The sequence below is a fragment of the Littorina saxatilis genome, linkage group LG10, assembly GCF_037325665.1.
Source record: "Littorina saxatilis isolate snail1 linkage group LG10, US_GU_Lsax_2.0, whole genome shotgun sequence".
Taxonomy (NCBI): Eukaryota; Metazoa; Mollusca; class Gastropoda; order Littorinimorpha; family Littorinidae; genus Littorina; species Littorina saxatilis.
This window is the reverse complement of record NC_090254.1, coordinates 19,757,418-19,773,528: the sequence shown is the minus strand read 5'-3', so window position 1 is coordinate 19,773,528 and position 16,111 is coordinate 19,757,418. Positions and strand designations below refer to the sequence as shown.

At 41.2% G+C, this 16,111-nt stretch overlaps 1 protein-coding gene across 1 annotated transcript; it reads left to right on the top strand.

Moving 5' to 3' along the window:
• Positions 1-182: 182 nt before the first annotated feature.
• LOC138977799 (myeloperoxidase-like) lies at positions 183-15,687 on the top strand. Its single transcript, XM_070350405.1, has 9 exons — positions 183-312; positions 1,362-1,463; positions 2,158-2,253; positions 2,893-3,202; positions 5,873-6,056; positions 7,525-7,721; positions 8,371-8,540; positions 13,496-13,598; positions 14,239-15,687. Exons 1-9 carry the CDS (start codon positions 183-185, stop codon positions 14,312-14,314), a joined length of 1,368 nt encoding a protein of 455 aa, XP_070206506.1. The 3' UTR covers positions 14,315-15,687.
• Positions 15,688-16,111: the final 424 nt, after the last annotated feature.

Below are 16,111 nucleotides of genomic sequence, written 5' to 3'. Positions count from 1 at the left end.
GATCGAGAGTGACGCCAAGGCTGCGGACAGACGGAGAGAAAGAGATAGGTAGTTCGTTGACAGTGAGAGAGGCAGGAAGAGAAGGGTGATTGAGAAATTTCTTAGGACAGGCCAGCATAACTTCGGTTTTGTCACTATTTAACTGGAGTTTGTTTAAAGACATCCAATCACTGAGGTCCGCAATGCAATCCTGTGTCCGAGATACCAGAATTTTCAACTTCAGCAAGAGGGGCAGACTGATGAAGCTGTGTATCATCAGCGAAACTCTCGTGCGACAACGCATGGCGACTGATAACATCGGACACAGGGGAGGCATATAGAACGAAAAGTATGGGGCCAAGCACGGACCCTTGCGGGACACCGTACTGGAGAGCTGAAGGTTGAGATTTGATGCCGTTGACACAAACGGTCTGCGTCCGGTTAGTAAGGTACGAACGAACCCAGGAAAGGGCCAGATCATGAACACCAAAGGAGTGCTGAAGCCTGTGGAGCAGAATTTCGTGGTCTATCGTATCAAATGCGCTAGACAAGTCCAGTAGTGTTAGAATGGAGACCTGATTTTCGTCAAAGCCAAGAAGGATGTCGTTTACAATCTTCAGAAGTGCTGTCTCAGTACTATGGTTTTTCCTGTATGCAGACTGATGGGTGTTGAGAAGGTGGTTTTGCTCTAGATGAGTGAGAAGTTGTGAAAGGACAATTTTTTCAGTGATTTTTGAAAGGAATGACAAGTTCGAAACGGGCCTAAAGTTTTTCAAGGAATTCTTGTCAAGTGAAGGTTTTTTGATGAGGGGCCTAACTATTGCAGGTTTGAATTCATCTGGGAATGAGCCGGAAGTCAGAGAGTCGTTGATGACGTGAGTGAGATATGGAAGAAGGTCATCAATACAATCACACAGCAGAGAGGACGGAATGGGGTCAAGCTCGCACGTTTTCGGACTAGCGCCTAAACACACATTTTTTACAAACTCGCTGGTGACAGGCTCAAAACGCTGCAGAGCTGGACCACAATACAAAACTTCGAATTTTAATGATCTTGTCTTGATGAAAAAAACACCTTTTTTGATTAAAGAATGTTTGTGTAACAAGCTGTCAATTTATTATTTAGATTTTAAAAGTTAGGTCTAGCGCCATAACAAGGCTTACGATATGTCTGGATAGAAATCCGGCTGTCCATGCAAACATAAATTCTTTGAAAAATACTCGCTCTATATGGAGGGCACCTAGGGTGTTCTCCAGCGGTGAGTGTTTAAACGAAAGGGTGTTTGTACTGTGTGTAAAGGCCAGTCAGTGTCTGAGACCAGAAACTGATGGTTTACGTGAAGCTGAGTGTGCCTTTAACAAAGCGACGACCCCTGTTTCAGTTCCCCGTGAAAACGAGAACCTGATCACCTCTTTCATTGACGCTTCCACGGTGTACGGAAGCACTCAAGAGAGACAGGATGAGCTGAGAGATCCTGTCAAAAGTAGGTACAGCAATCCTTCAAATGGAAAAGTAGACGTGGGAAAGTAAAGAGAAAGAAAAGAAGAAATGGAGACAATGATTGGAAGGACGTAAAATAAGGAAATAAAAGAAACAAAAGATCGAACAAAACACATACATATAGAGAAAAACAGACATACAAACCAAAAAGGCGAGGGGGTGGGGGTGGGGGGAGGGGTGGCAAACAGATAAAAGAGAGAGAGAGAGAGAGACAGAGACAGAGATAGACAGACAGACAGATAGACAGACAGACAGACAGACAGACAGATAGACAGACAGACAGACAGATAGGCAGACAGACAGAGACAGACACAGAGAGACACAGAGGGAGACACAGAGAGAACTCGAACTCGAACTCGAACTTTATTACCGAGGGATGACAGCATTAGGTCCATATGGTCCTTTCTTACAGCTAGTCCCTACTACAATACACACATGAAACGGAGAACAAGTATGAAGACTACAAAATTTAAATCAAAATGAAACACAATCATGTACGGAAAAAAGACAGAGAGACAGAGCGAGATGGGGGAGGGGGGGGGACGAGAGAGAGAGAGACGGAGCAAATCCACAAGCACAAACGGATTTATATATAAACATGGCCTTCCGCTTAGCACACATCAACCTCCCTAAATGCACACTTTCCTTCTCGAAATAATGATGTACGATGGTGACAGGGTACTTGCTGAGAACAACACCAGACAACTTTCCTCCTGATAACGGCATCGACGACTGCGTTAAACGGGACGCCAACGACATCTGCTTCTTAGCAGGTGAGATTTGAACACACAATCCTTAGCATTGCAACTATTAGCTCTAATTATGCAGTTGTTTCCCTTTATTCACAAGCGTGGTAGGCTATGCGCTTTCGTGGTTCCATGTCTTCTGTAGTCATGCGCAGTGATATACTTCCCAGTAGAAGGCTTCCAAATGGTTCCAGAAGAAAATACAGTTGCCCCGTTTCCTTGCTTTTCCTTAGCTTTGTTAGTTTGTCCGCCATACGGACCCAATTAAAAACATTATAGGCATGTCAACGATGTGGCTAACCATCTCAGATCTGCATAAGCTTTAACATGGGGTGTCTTACCCTCAACTTGGACACATACCGAGGTTGTAAATCCTGAATGCTTCCTGTGCAGCAGAGTGGACATGTTCTCTTTGAAAAGCTACTGGAGCATCAATCTGAGAAATCAGTTGATAGAGTTGCGCTCAATAAGTACAGCAGAGCTGTATATGATTTTTATTTTTCTAATTTTTCTTTTTCATTTTTTTCTTTTCTGTCAAGGACAGCATTCTGCATCATGAACTCGACGGGGCAATTTGTGAAGATTACAACATCAAAAACAGTGTTTTTTGACCAACCAGGCAAAAACTCTCTTAATCATTGTTTCCACTTTTTTTTAATTTTGCAGGGGACGACCGAGTAAACGAACTACCCAGTCTGACCCTGATGCACACCATCTTCGTCCGCTACCACAACCTCCTGGCCAAAGATCTCAAACACTGCAGACCTGACGCGACTGACGAGCTCATCTTCCAGCAAGCACGTGCAATCGTGGGTGCTGTCATGCAGAACATTCTCTACGCGGAGTGGCTCCCCATCGTGCTGGGGCCCAGCGTGCGGTCCCGCTACGGCCTGGATTTGAAGCCCAACTGGCGCACCCGCCACATCCCTGACATGGACCCCAGCATTTTTTCTGCTTTCTCTACGACTGTCTTCAGGTTGGTTGACTTACTTATACAGTGGGACTTGTCTACAACGACCAACCAAAGGACCGACTGAAAGTGGTCTTTATGGACAGGTGGTGACTGTAAAAAGGCGAATTTTACAGAGAAAAAAACCACGTCGGGGACCCTTTGGGGTGGTCTTTTTGGACAGGTAGTCGTTCACAAGAGGTGGTCGCTCCGGCAGGGTCGACAGTAGTTAAACCTGTGATGTGAGGCCCCTCTTATGTGCGGACAACTCCCATGAAAGGACACCTTCTGGAGTCCCTTTGTCTATTATCCTGACCAAAATATACTTGTCCCGAGGGAAAGGAGGGGGGGAAGGGGGGGGGGGGGGGGGGGGGTTGGGGGTGGTCGTATATTTGGGCCTGCATGGTGATACTTGATTCTTGAAAGAGTAGTACTAATGAATTCTCGGAAGTTATCGTGTTTTCGTATTTTAGGCCTGCAACATAATAACTTACTCTTTAGCATACATTTTGTTCCTACTCTTTAGCAAACATTTGGTTCCCTTGTCCAGAAAGTTCATCTTGGAATTAGTCCCACTGTGAAGGATCCTTTGATCCCACGTACACGCCTGGAGAGAGCTGTGGTGAGTGACATGATGAGTGTAATGAGAAGAAAGCTGTATTCAACTGATCTCTTGATTGAATTGCTCGGTTGCTGACTAAAACCATGACTCACCGACCAACTAACTGAGAAACTCGTTTGCTAACTGATTATCTCCCATTATAACCCGTGCACCTCGAGTCTTACTTTCTTACTTACCTCCCTTCAGTTATAAATGCGGGCGTGACTTTTGCTAGCTGTCTAACTGACAAACTTCCACTTACTCACACACTCACACACTCGCCCATTCACTCACTCACTCACCACTCACTCACCACTCACTCGCTCATTGACTGACTCCCTGACTGACTGACTAACTCGCTCACTGACTCCATGCAATGCCCAGCAAACTGATTATCTCCCATTTTAACCCGTGCACCTCGAGTCTTACTTTCTTACTTACCTCCCTTCAATTATGCGAGCGTGACTGTTGCTGGCTGACAAACTGACCGACTGAAAAAACGTCCACTTACTCACACCCTAACACACTCTCTCTCTCACTCATTTACTCACCCATCCACTCACTCACCTACCCACTCACCACTCATCACACTCACTCACTTGCTCACTGACTGACTCACTCACTGACTCCATGCACTACCCAGCAAACTGTCCCATTGCTGGGAAACTTGGGTTGCTTCCTCCCAGTAGAAGTTAAGCTAGCAGCAACAAGAGTCGCTCTAGCTAGGTATGTACCTGTTTACGTGTAATCAGTCATCTGCACGTGGGGCACAATGACCAAGTTCCTTGACGTGACACTGTGTTGACACGATGGTGGTACATGGATAACCTCTCTGAATCTGCGCATGTTAGACAGCAAACGTTTTTGTTAATACCATAGGTTTAGTCATTTTGTTACTAGAGCATTGAATTGATCTATAGTGGATGCACTCTCTCTCTCTCTCTCTCTCTCTCTCTCCCCTCTCTCTCTCTCTCTCCCTCCCTCTCTCTCTTCTCTCTCTCGCTCTCTCTCTCTTTCTCTCTCTCTCGCTCTCTTTCTCTCTCTATCTCTCTCTCTCTCTCCCTTTGTCTCTCTCTCTCTGACTCTCTCAGTCTCTCTGTCTGTCTGTCTCTCTCTCTCACCCTCTCTCTCTGTCTCTCTCTCTGTCTCTCTCTCTGTCTCTCTCTCTCTGTCTCTCTCTCTGTCTCTCTCAGTCTCTCTGTCTCTCTCTCTCACCCTCTCTCTCTCTCTCTCTCTCTCTCTCTCTCTCCCTCTCTCTCTCTCTCTTTCCGTTGTTGTTTCGTTGTCGTTGTTGTTGTTTTGATTGGCTGAAATATCATGCATAATTTACAATATCATCCGCCACATTACTCGTTTGTTTTTAAGAGCACATTTATAAGTTTATCTTGTTGTGCTCCTTTATTATAACATTCAATTATGGCTTTGTATTTATGCAACTGAATAAAAAAAAAAACCTGTTTAAACCAATCTGCGCAAACATTTGCCCGTGTCAGTCCCAGCCTGGATTCGAACCCCGTGACCCATTGATGACAAGTCCAGTGCTCGACCAACTGAGCTACCTTCAAAGATGTCACAAAGCAAAATCATTTTTCTATCCTCTATACTTCTAGATTTGGCTCAAATCATGTATGTACCCTTCACAGTTTCAGATATTGCCCAAATCATTATTTTGCCCTCTACATTTTCAGATTTGGCCAACATCATTTTTAAACCATGTACATTTCAAGATTTGGCAAACATAATATTTTTCTACCCATAACATTTTCAGTTTTAGGCCTAAAAATGTTGGCACTCTAAACAAAAATGAACACATTTTGAACACATTTCTGTGACAAGTTTTGAGCACTTTGTGACACAGTACATAGTTCTGCTGGCGAAAGAGGCACACATATTAAATAATTATACAGTATTCAAATGAACACTTGTGAACACTATGATACTATATTATGTGCCTATATGTTTATAATGTGAAAACTACTTTTGCAAGCAGAACTATGTACAATTTCATAAAGTGTTCAAAACTGTTTACAGAAATGCTTTTTATTAAATGTGTTCGAATCTGTTATGAGTGTATACCCTACCTTTTACAATTTCAGATTTGGCCACACCCTAATTCCCCGCTCCTTGCCTTTGTCTCCCACCCGTCGGGTGCTGCTGAGGGAAATTTTTTTCAAGCCCTTCGAGGCCAGAGAAAATCTCGACACTCTCGCTCAGGGGCTTGTAGAGGCAGCTGATATTGAAGACCGCACACAGGAACCTGACCGATTCTTCGTGAAAGAAGTATGTAAAATGTACTGTTATTTGTTATAAGACCATTATTGTGATATTGCGTTGTGTCTATATATAATACGGGATTAAAAGAGTAGAGAGGGAGTAGGGGAGAAAAAGAGAAAAGCTGCCCCCCCTCTCTCTCTCTCTCTCTCTCTCTCTCTCTCTCTCTCTCTCTCTCTCTCTCTCTCTCTCTCTCTCTCTCTCTCTCTCTCTCTCTCTCTCAGCATGTGTGTATGTGTGTGTGTGTGTGTGTGTGTGTGTGTGTGTGTGTGTGTGTGTGTGTGTGTGTGTGTGTGCGCGTGCGTGCGTGTGAGCAAAACTGCCTGTTTTCACGCTTAAATGAGGTCACCACCTAACCGAAAGCCACACTCCTTTTCACGAAAACAGTTCGGCTGACCATCTCAGATCTCACCCAGACTGTTGCATGGTATAAGACTATACCACTCCACTTGGTCATATACCAAAAATCAATACCCTGATTGCTTGTTGTGGTGATTTGGGATTTTCCGAAGAATAACTCTTTTACGAAATAAATTTATACAAAATGTCTATATTGTGCTCATAGAGAACTCAGGTTGTTCAGTTTTGGTATATGACCAAGCGGAGGGATGGTCTTATTTCATGCAAAGGTCTGGTCAGATATGTGATGGTGAAGGAGTGTGCCTTTCTTCTTCTTCTTCTTCTTTGTTCATGGGCTTAGACTCCCACGTTCACTCATGTTTTTTGCACGAGTGGAATTTTACGTGAATGGCCGTTTTTACCCCGCCATTTGGGCAGCCATACGCCGCTTTCGGGGGAGAAGTGTGCCTTTAATTGTTACCCTCCACCACGGTATGAGTCGCATGTCACCCTTTCATGATTTTCATATTTTTACATTTTCCTAAAGAGTTTTTTATGCTCTATCCAGTTTTTAGAAAAGAGCGAAAACTGTTTGAGTTATAAGCCTGGGACTAAGGTGACCCTCAAACTGTTACCAGACACCCCTCGGACTTATATTAGCCTAGCGCAGAGCCGAGCGAGGTGACCGCGACTCATTTCGTGGTGGAGGGTCACAATTGAGAATTAACTCGAAATGTTCCCTGTAAACCGTTCTCATCGTAATTTTGCAAAACCAGAAGAGACGAATTCCGAAAATAGCTCTGTCGGGTTTGTATAGGTTGTGAAAGAGTGAATGCCCTTGCTTTTTACTGGGACAAACATTGGAGGGGCCAATCACTAGCGAGGAGTGTGTCGGACACACATTGGGGCCAATCACTAGCGAGGAGTGCGTCGGAAACACGTGGACAGGAGCACGCGTGCATTTATTTGTCAGAGAAAAAGCAAGGGTTTTCACACTTTCACGACAAATGCAAACCCGACAGAGTAATTACCGAAAATCGTGTGTTGAGAATTACCTGGAAATGTTCAATATAAACCGACATCGTCGTCATTTTGCAAAACCGTAATTCTCAACGCTTAACCTTTCACTCTTTATCAGGTTACAAGCCATCTTTTTGAGAACCAGGAGGGTTTGAAACGAGGCTTTGACCTCTTGACCTTGAATATGCAACGAGGTCGTGACCACGGGATCCCCAGCTACAATGCTTTCCGGCAAAGAATGGGACTATCGCGGGTGGCGTCATTCGCCGATCCAGCGCTCGGAACTGGAGGCTCGCGCATTGCTGCCGTTTATGAGTAAGATACTACTTTTTTGAGATATGGTTATTGGTGTTTGTTTTGTGAATATTATTATGTATTGTGTTGTGATGTGTTTTCTCTATGTTAGTGTGTGTGCGTAAGGGGGAGGGGGGTGTTAGTGTGTGTGTGTGTGTGTGTGTGTGTGTGTGTGTGTGTGTGTGTGTGTGTGTGTGTGTGTGTGTGTCTGTGTCTGTGTCTGTGTCTGTTCTGATAGTGTTACTGTTCTGACAACTGCTCATATCGTGTAATTTGGAGGGGGGAGCGAGAGAGAGAGAGAGAGAGAGAGAGAGAGAGAGAGAGAGAGAGAGAGAGAGAGAGAGAGAGGAGAGAGAGAGAGAGAGAGAGAGAGAGAGAGGAGCAGGAGAGACAGAGAGAGGCAGAAAGAGAGACAGAGACAAAGAGATACAGAGAGATAAAGAGAGAGATGGACAGACAGATACAGACGGACAACACACAAACAGATATACGAACAGCAGACAGACAGAGACATAATAATATTATATGTATACACAGGCAGTGACAAATATACAGACAGGCAGTGACAAATATACAGACAGACAGTGACTAATATACAAACAGAGATGTCTGAATCGGTTCAATCGAGTGGCCCAAACTGACGTTCACATTTGACAAAATCTCGTTTCAGTCACGTGGACGATATTGACCTATTTAGCGGCGCCATGTGTGAGCCAGCGTTTGACGGAGGCCTGGTGGGAGAGACTTTCAGCAATATGATGGCTCTACAGTTCCGCAAACTCAAATTTGGCGACCGCTTCTTCTTCAATAATTACAGGCGTTACTTCGGCTTTAGAGACTGTGAGTAAAGTATTCCGCTTCGATCTACTTTTTCCATTTCAGGTTAAAAATGTAATGGACATCATATCTTTTTTTTTTTTTTTACCGTTAGATGCATGATTGTATTGACCAGTATGAGTATATAACGTATCACTCTTCTCTTTGGAAAAAAAACCACTTTGTTTTTCTTGTCTTTTTATATTTAGTCAAGTTTTGACTAAATATTTTAACATCGACGGGGAATCGAAACGAGGTTGAAATTTTGGTCAAGTAATCTTCGACGAAGCCCGGACTTCGGTATTGCATTTCAGCTTGGTGGCTTAAAAATTAATTAATGACTTTGGTCATTAAAAATCGGAAAATTGTAAAAAAAATATTGTTTTTATAAAACGATCCAAATTTACGTTCATCTTATTCTCCATCCTTTGCTGATTCCAAAAACATATCAATATGTTATATTTGGATTAACAACAAGCTCTGAAAATTAAATATATAAAAATTATTATGAAAATGTTTTTAACAAAATTAATTTAAAAACACTTTCATCTTATTCCTTGTCGGTTCCTGATTCCAAAAACATATAGATATGATATGTTTGGATTAAAAACACGCTCAGAAAGTTAAAACGAAGAGAGGTACAGAAAAGCGTGCTATCCTTCTAAGCGCAACTACTACCCCGCTCTTCTTGTCAATTTCACTGGCACTGCCTTTGCCACGGGCGGTGGAGTGACGATGCTACGAGTATACGGTCTTGCTGCGTTGCGTTGGGTTCAGTTTCGTTCTGTGAGTTCGACAGCTACTTGACTAAATGTTGTATTTTCGCCTTACGCGACTTGTTACATTTAGTCAAGTTTTGACTAAATGTTTTAACGTAGAGGGGGGAATCGAGACGAGGGTCGTGGTGTATGTGCGTGTGTGTGTGTGTGTGTGTGTGTCTGTCTGTGTGTGTGTGTGTGTAGAGCGATTCAGACTAAACTACTGGACCGATCTTTATGACATTTGACATGAGAGTTCCTGGGTATGAAATCCCCGAACGTTTTTTTCATTTTTTTGATAAATGTCTTTGATGACGTCATATCCGGCTTTTCGTGAAAGTTGAGGCGGCACTGTCACGCCCTCATTTTTCAACCAAATTGGTTGAAATTTTGGTCAAGTAATCTTCGACGAAGCCCGGACTTCGGTATTGCATTTCAGCTTGGTGGCTTAAAAATTAATTAATGACTTTGGTCATTAAAAATCTGAAAATTGTAAAAAAAAAATTAAAATTTATCAAACGATCCCAATTTACGTTCATCTTATTTTCCATCATTTTCTGATTCCAAAAACATATAAATATGTTATATTTTGATTAAAAACAAGCTCTGAAAATTAAATATATAAAAATTATTATCAAAATTAAATTGTCGAAATCAATTTAAAAACACTTTCATCTTATTCCTTGTCGGTTCCTGATTCCAAAAACATATAGATATGATATGTTTGGATTAAAAACACGCTCAGAAAGTTAAAACAAAGAGAGGTACAGAAAAGCGTGCTATCCTTCTTAACGCAACTACTACCCCGCTCTTCTTGTCAATTTCACTGCCTTTGCCATGAGCGGTGGACTGACGATGCTACGAGTATACGGTCTTGCTGAAAAATGGCATTGCGTTCAGTTTCATTCTGTGAGTTCGACAGCTACTTGACTAAATATTGTATTTTCGCCTTACGCGACTTGTTTCTTTTGTTTCAAATTTTGTTTTGTTTTCCACAGTATTGATATATTGAGTGTCGCTTTTCTTTTTGGAAAAAACACACATTTTCTTGTCTTTTTTCCTTTGTTTCGAATTTCTTTTTGTTTTGCATCAGTTTCTAAATGGTCTTGCCTGACGTGTGCATTGTGAGCATGTGACATTTTCAAGATCTGATGCCGACCTTTGTTTCAGTCAGCAGTGTGTGTCGTGTCTGACGTGATTTAAAAACAAGTCGCGTAAGGCGAAAATACAATATTTAGTCAAGTAGCTGTCGAACTCACAGAATGAAACTGAACGCAACGCAACGCAGCAAGACCGTATACTCGTAGCATCGTCACTCCACCGCCCGTGGCAAAGGCAGTGCACGTGGGATTGACAAGAAGAGCGGGGTATTCGTTGCGCTGAGAAGGATAGCACGCTTTTCTGTACCTCTCTTCGTTTTAACTTTCTGAGCGTGTTTTTAATCCAAACATATCATATCTATATATTTTTGGAATCAGGAACCGACAAGGAATAAGATGAAAGTGTTTTTAAATTGATTTCGAAAAAAAAAATTTGATAATAATTTTTATATATTTAATTTTCAGAGCTTGTTTTTAATCCGAATATAACATATTTATATGTTTTTGGAATCAGCAAATGATGGAGAATAAGATAAACGTAAATTGGGATCGTTTTATAAATTTTTATTTTTTTTTTACAATTTTCCGATTTTTAATGACCAAAGTCATCAATTAATTTTTAAGCCACCAAGCTGAAATGCAATACCGAACCCCGGGCTTCGTTGAAGAGTACTTGACCAAAATTTGAACCAATTTGGTTGAAAAATGAGGGCGTGACAGTGCCGCCTCAACTTTCACGAAAAGCCGGATATGACGTCATCAAAGACATTTATCAAAAAAATGGAAAAAACGTTCGGGGATTTCATACCCAGGAACTCTCATGTCAAATTTCATAAAGATCGGTCCAGTAGTTTAGTCTGAATCGCTCTACACACACACACACACACACACACACACACACACACACACGCACACACACACGCACATACACCACGACCCTCGTTTCGATTCCCCCTCGATGTTAAAATATTTAGTCAAAACTTGACTAAATATAAAACAAGTCGCGTAAGGCGAAAATACAATATTTAGTCAAGTAGCTGTCGAACTCACAGAATGAAACTGAACGCAACGCAACGCAGCAAGACCGTATACTCGTAGCATCGTCACTCCACCGCCCGTGGCAAAGGCAGTGCACGTGGAATTGACAAGAAGAGCGGGGTATTCGTTGCGCTGAGAAGGATAGCACGCTTTTCTGTACCTCTCTTTGTTTTAACTTTCTGAGCGTGTTTTTAATCCAAACATATCATATCTATATATTTTTGGAATCAGGAACCGACAAGGAATAAGATGAAAGTGTTTTTAAATTGATTTCGAAAAAAAAATTTTGATAATAATTTTTATATATTTAATTTTCAGAGCTTGTTTCTAATCCGAATATAACATATTTATATGTTTTTGGAATCAGCAAATGATGGAGAATAAGATAAACGTAAATTTGGATCGTTTTATAAATTTTTATTTTTTTTTACAATTTTCAGATTTTTAATGACCAAAGTCATTAATTAATTTTTAAGCCACCAAGCTGAAATGCAATACCGAAGTCCGGGCTTCGTCGAACATTACTTGACCAAAATTTGAACCAATTTGGTTGAAAAATGAGGGCGTGACAGTGCCGCCTCAACTTTCACGAAAAGCCGGATGTGACGTCATCAAAGACATTTATCAAAAAAATGAAAAAAACGTTCGGGGATTTCATACCCAGGAACTCTCTTGTCAAATTTCATAAAGATCGGTCCAGTAGTTTAGTCTGAATCGCTCTACACACACACACACACACAGACACACACACACACGCACACACACACGCACATACACCACGACCCTCGTTTCGATTCTCCCTCGATGTTAAAATATTTAGTCAAAACTTGACTAAATATAAAAAAGAATTCTCATAAAACACACTTGTTGACCAAGCATTTAGTCTTGCTGCTGCTTTTGTTGTTGGTTTTGTTGTTGTTGTTGTTGTTGTGGTTGTGGTTGTTGTTATATTTAGTCAAGTTTTGACTAAATATTTTAACATCGAGGGGGAATCGAAACGAGGGTCGTGGTGTATGTGCGTGTGTGTGTGTGTGTGTGTGTGTGTGTGTGTGTGTGTGTGTGTGTGTGTGTGTGTGTGTGTGTGTGTAGAGCGATTCAGACTAAACTACTGGACCGATCTTTATGAAATTTGACATGAGAGTTCCTGGGTATGAAATCCCCGAACGTTTTTTTCATTTTTTTGATAAATGTCTTTGATGACGTCATATCCGGCTTTTCGTGAAAGTTGAGGCGGCACTGTCACGCCCTCATTTTTCAACCAAATTGGTTCAAATTTTGGTCAAGTAATCTTCGACGAAGTCCGGACTTCGGTATTGCATTTCAGCGTGGTGGCTTAAAAATTAATTAATGACTTTGGTCATTAAAAATCTGAAAATTGTAAAAAAAAAAAAATATTTATAAAACGATCCAAATTTACGTTTATCTTATTCGCCATCATTTGCTGATTCCAAAAACATATAAATATGTTATATTCGGATTAAAAACAAGCTCTGAAAATTAAATATATAAAAATTATTATCAAAATTAAATTGTCCAAATCAATTTAAAAACAATTTCATCTTATTCCTTGTCGGTTCCTGATTCCAAAAACATGTAGATATGATATGTTTGGATTAAAAACACGCTCAGAAAGTTAAAACAAAGAGAGGTACAGAAAAGCGTGCTATCCTTCTTAGCGCAACTACTACCCCGCTCTTCTTGTCAATTTCACTGCCTTTGCCATGAGCGGTGGACTGACGATGCTACGAGTATACGGTCTTGCTGAAAAATGGCATTGCGTTCAGTTTCATTCTGTGAGTTCGACAGCTACTTGACTAAATGTATTTTCGCCTTACGCGACTTGTTGTTGTTTTGTTGTTTTGTTGATTTGTTGTTGTTGTCGTTGTTTTTGGTGTTGTTGTTGTTGTTGTTGATTTTGTTTTTGTTGTTGCTGCTGCTGCTGCTGGTGTGATTGTGCCTTTGGTTGTTTCAAAACACACGCAGTAAGAATAGGTCAGTTTATTTTGATATATTCGTTGATTATTTATCTCGGTGTGTTCATAGTTGGCAAATTAAAACCAACACTGTGTGTCCAACTTTTCAGTGCAAGTAAATCTGCTTCGAAGAATCCACTTGGCCCACATCCTGTGTCTGACCACAGGCTTGAGAAGTGTACAACTCAACGTCTTTAGAGTGGCGTCTGCACGGTGAGTGTCCCTTTAAACAATGAAGACACCTTTTCCCCCGTGTCAAACCACGGTGTAAACCATCCTAAAATCGTTTAGCCTTTTACACGCGCAGCCTAGCTGCTGTGTATGCAGAATAAAAATCATTGTTTTGATTCAACAATGTCGTAATGACAACGTTTCAACTCTCCTCTGTATCTGTTTCTGCCTCCATCCGTCACTCTCTCTGTCTGTTTGTCTGTCTATCTGTCTGTCTGTCTGCCTGTCTGTCTGTCTTTCTGTATTTCTGTCTGTCTGCATTCTGTCTCTGTCTCTTTCTCTCTCTCCATCTCTCTCTCTCTCTCTTTGTCTCTCTTTGTCTCTCTCTGTCTCTGTCTCTCTTTTTTCTCTTTCTCTCTCTCTCTTTCTCTCTCTCTCTCTCTGTCTGCCTCTCTCTCTCTCTCTTTCTCTCTCTCTTTCTCTCTCTCTTTCTCTCTCTCTCTCTCTCTCTTTCTCTCTCTCTCTCTCTCTCTCTCTCTCTCTGTGTCTGAAAAAAAGAAGAAGGAGAAGAAGAAACAACAGCTAACAAAGAAACTGCTGGTGATGTCATATTTGATAAAACCGGGAGAGCAAATGGTTTCTCTGGGTTATTTATTTGTTGCATTTGCTTTCTGTTTTTCAGAAACCCGAGAGTGAGCTGTGAAAAGTTCATACGAGATCATCCACACATGACAAATTTCCAACGTTATCCGTTTTAATCTCAGTTATTGACGGGCGCAGTGGCGTAGTGGATACGACATCGGCCTCCTAATTGGAAGGTCGTGAGTTCAAATCCCGGCCGCGGCCGCCTGGTGGGTTAAAATATTTTTAATATACTTTCTTATGTGATAACCAATGTGCTGTATTTTCTCAGTTTTGCTGATGTTATACGCTTGGTACATATATTTACTCATTTTCCTTAAATAACATGTGATAACATTACTTCATAGCTAAGCACATGATTTTACCTATGGCACAACACAAATCTCTAGCCTTCCTCTCTGAGATGCGTTTGAAGACAGACTGTTAAAAGAAAATAAATGTATGTACTACGGTATGTACATAATTATGATAGAATAATGATGCAGGAATTGAAGAAATGTATAAGAACACAAGAATGTATGAATGACAAAGAACAAATGTTTATTTTTGAATGTTTTATGTATGTTTTATTACGGACACAAAAGCTCAGCAATGCAATTTCTCTTTTAGAGATTAATAAAGTTTATTGTATTGTATTGTATTGTATTGTAAAGGTGGAGATTTTTCCGATCTACCAGGTCAACTTATGTGCAGACCTGCTAGTGCCTTATCCCCCTTCGTGTGTACACGCAAGCACAAGACCAAGTGCGCACGGAAAAGATCATGTAATCCATGCCAAAGTTTGGTGGGTTCCCAATAAACATGCCAGAAGTGGGCCATTGCTGGCGTTTTGATGGCAATGCCAGTTGCCAGAACTACTGCCATCAAAGGCCCACTTATGGCCCAATGCTGGCATATTACCCGTATGCACATTGGCAAATTGATGGGCCATCACTGGCAAGCCAGCACTTTGCCAGCAAAAACCCATCATTTATTTGCTGGCTTTTTGATGGCTTGCCATCATTTTGCCAGCAATTTGCCAGCAATTTGCCAGCAAAAACCCATCATTTATTTGATGGCTTTTTGATGGCTTGCCATCATTTTCCCATCATTTTGCCAGAATTTTGCCAGCAAAAACCCATCATTTATTTGATGGCTTTTTGATGGCTTGCCATCATTTTGCCAGAATTTTGCCAGCAAAAACCCATCATTTATTTGATGGCTTATTGATGGCTTGCCATCAAAAACCCAGCATTTTGCCAGCATTTCGCCAGCATTTTGCCAGCATTTTGCAGGTTTTTAGTTCCATATAAAAAAAACTTTTTTCCATATATTTTCCGTTAATGGCCCTTTACCTGCTGAAATTACCGGGCCAGTTGTGGCCCGGCAAAATGCCATATTTCTGTCTTTACCATTGCCAGCAAAATGCCAATAAGTTGCAGGAAATATACCAATACCACTGATTCGGATAGAATGACGGCTCTATTCATGTACTCGATCTGCACAGTCTTGTTAGCCCATAGATGGTTGTTAGAAGTCTATAAATATGCTTTGTTTTGTCATTTTTTACTGTGAATGTAATAACAATAACAAGACCACATCACAAAAACACAGCACATCAATGGACTTTTCAACCCATGCTGGCGGCAAGACGTGCGCAAATAAAGCAAAGGGCAATGCTGTCAAGCTGTACATTAGCAATATGCATATGCGTAATTATCAAATTCATCAGTAAAATGCAATTGAAATGCTAATCACATTTGTCGTGTAACTTATCTGGCAAGTAAAGGCAGTGGTTTTGACAGAATATCGTCATCAACGCAGTTATAGCGGGCACAACAACAATACAGTAATATATATTAAAAACAAAACAAATGTAAAGCTTCCAAACAGCAACGACTCATTACCGAAACATTACAGAAACGTACGCTTTG

Bases quoted from the DNA above. Each gene is read 5' to 3' on its own strand.
- LOC138977799 (XM_070350405.1), top strand. From the start codon at position 183: ATGCAATCCTGTGTCCGAGATACCAGAATTTTCAACTTCAGCAAGAGG. The intron at 313-1,361 runs GCATATAGAACG...CCCCTGTTTCAG, and splicing joins TAACATCGGACACAGGGGAG to TTCCCCGTGAAAACGAGAAC. The intron at 2,254-2,892 runs GTGAGATTTGAA...TTAATTTTGCAG, and splicing joins CGACATCTGCTTCTTAGCAG to GGGACGACCGAGTAAACGAA.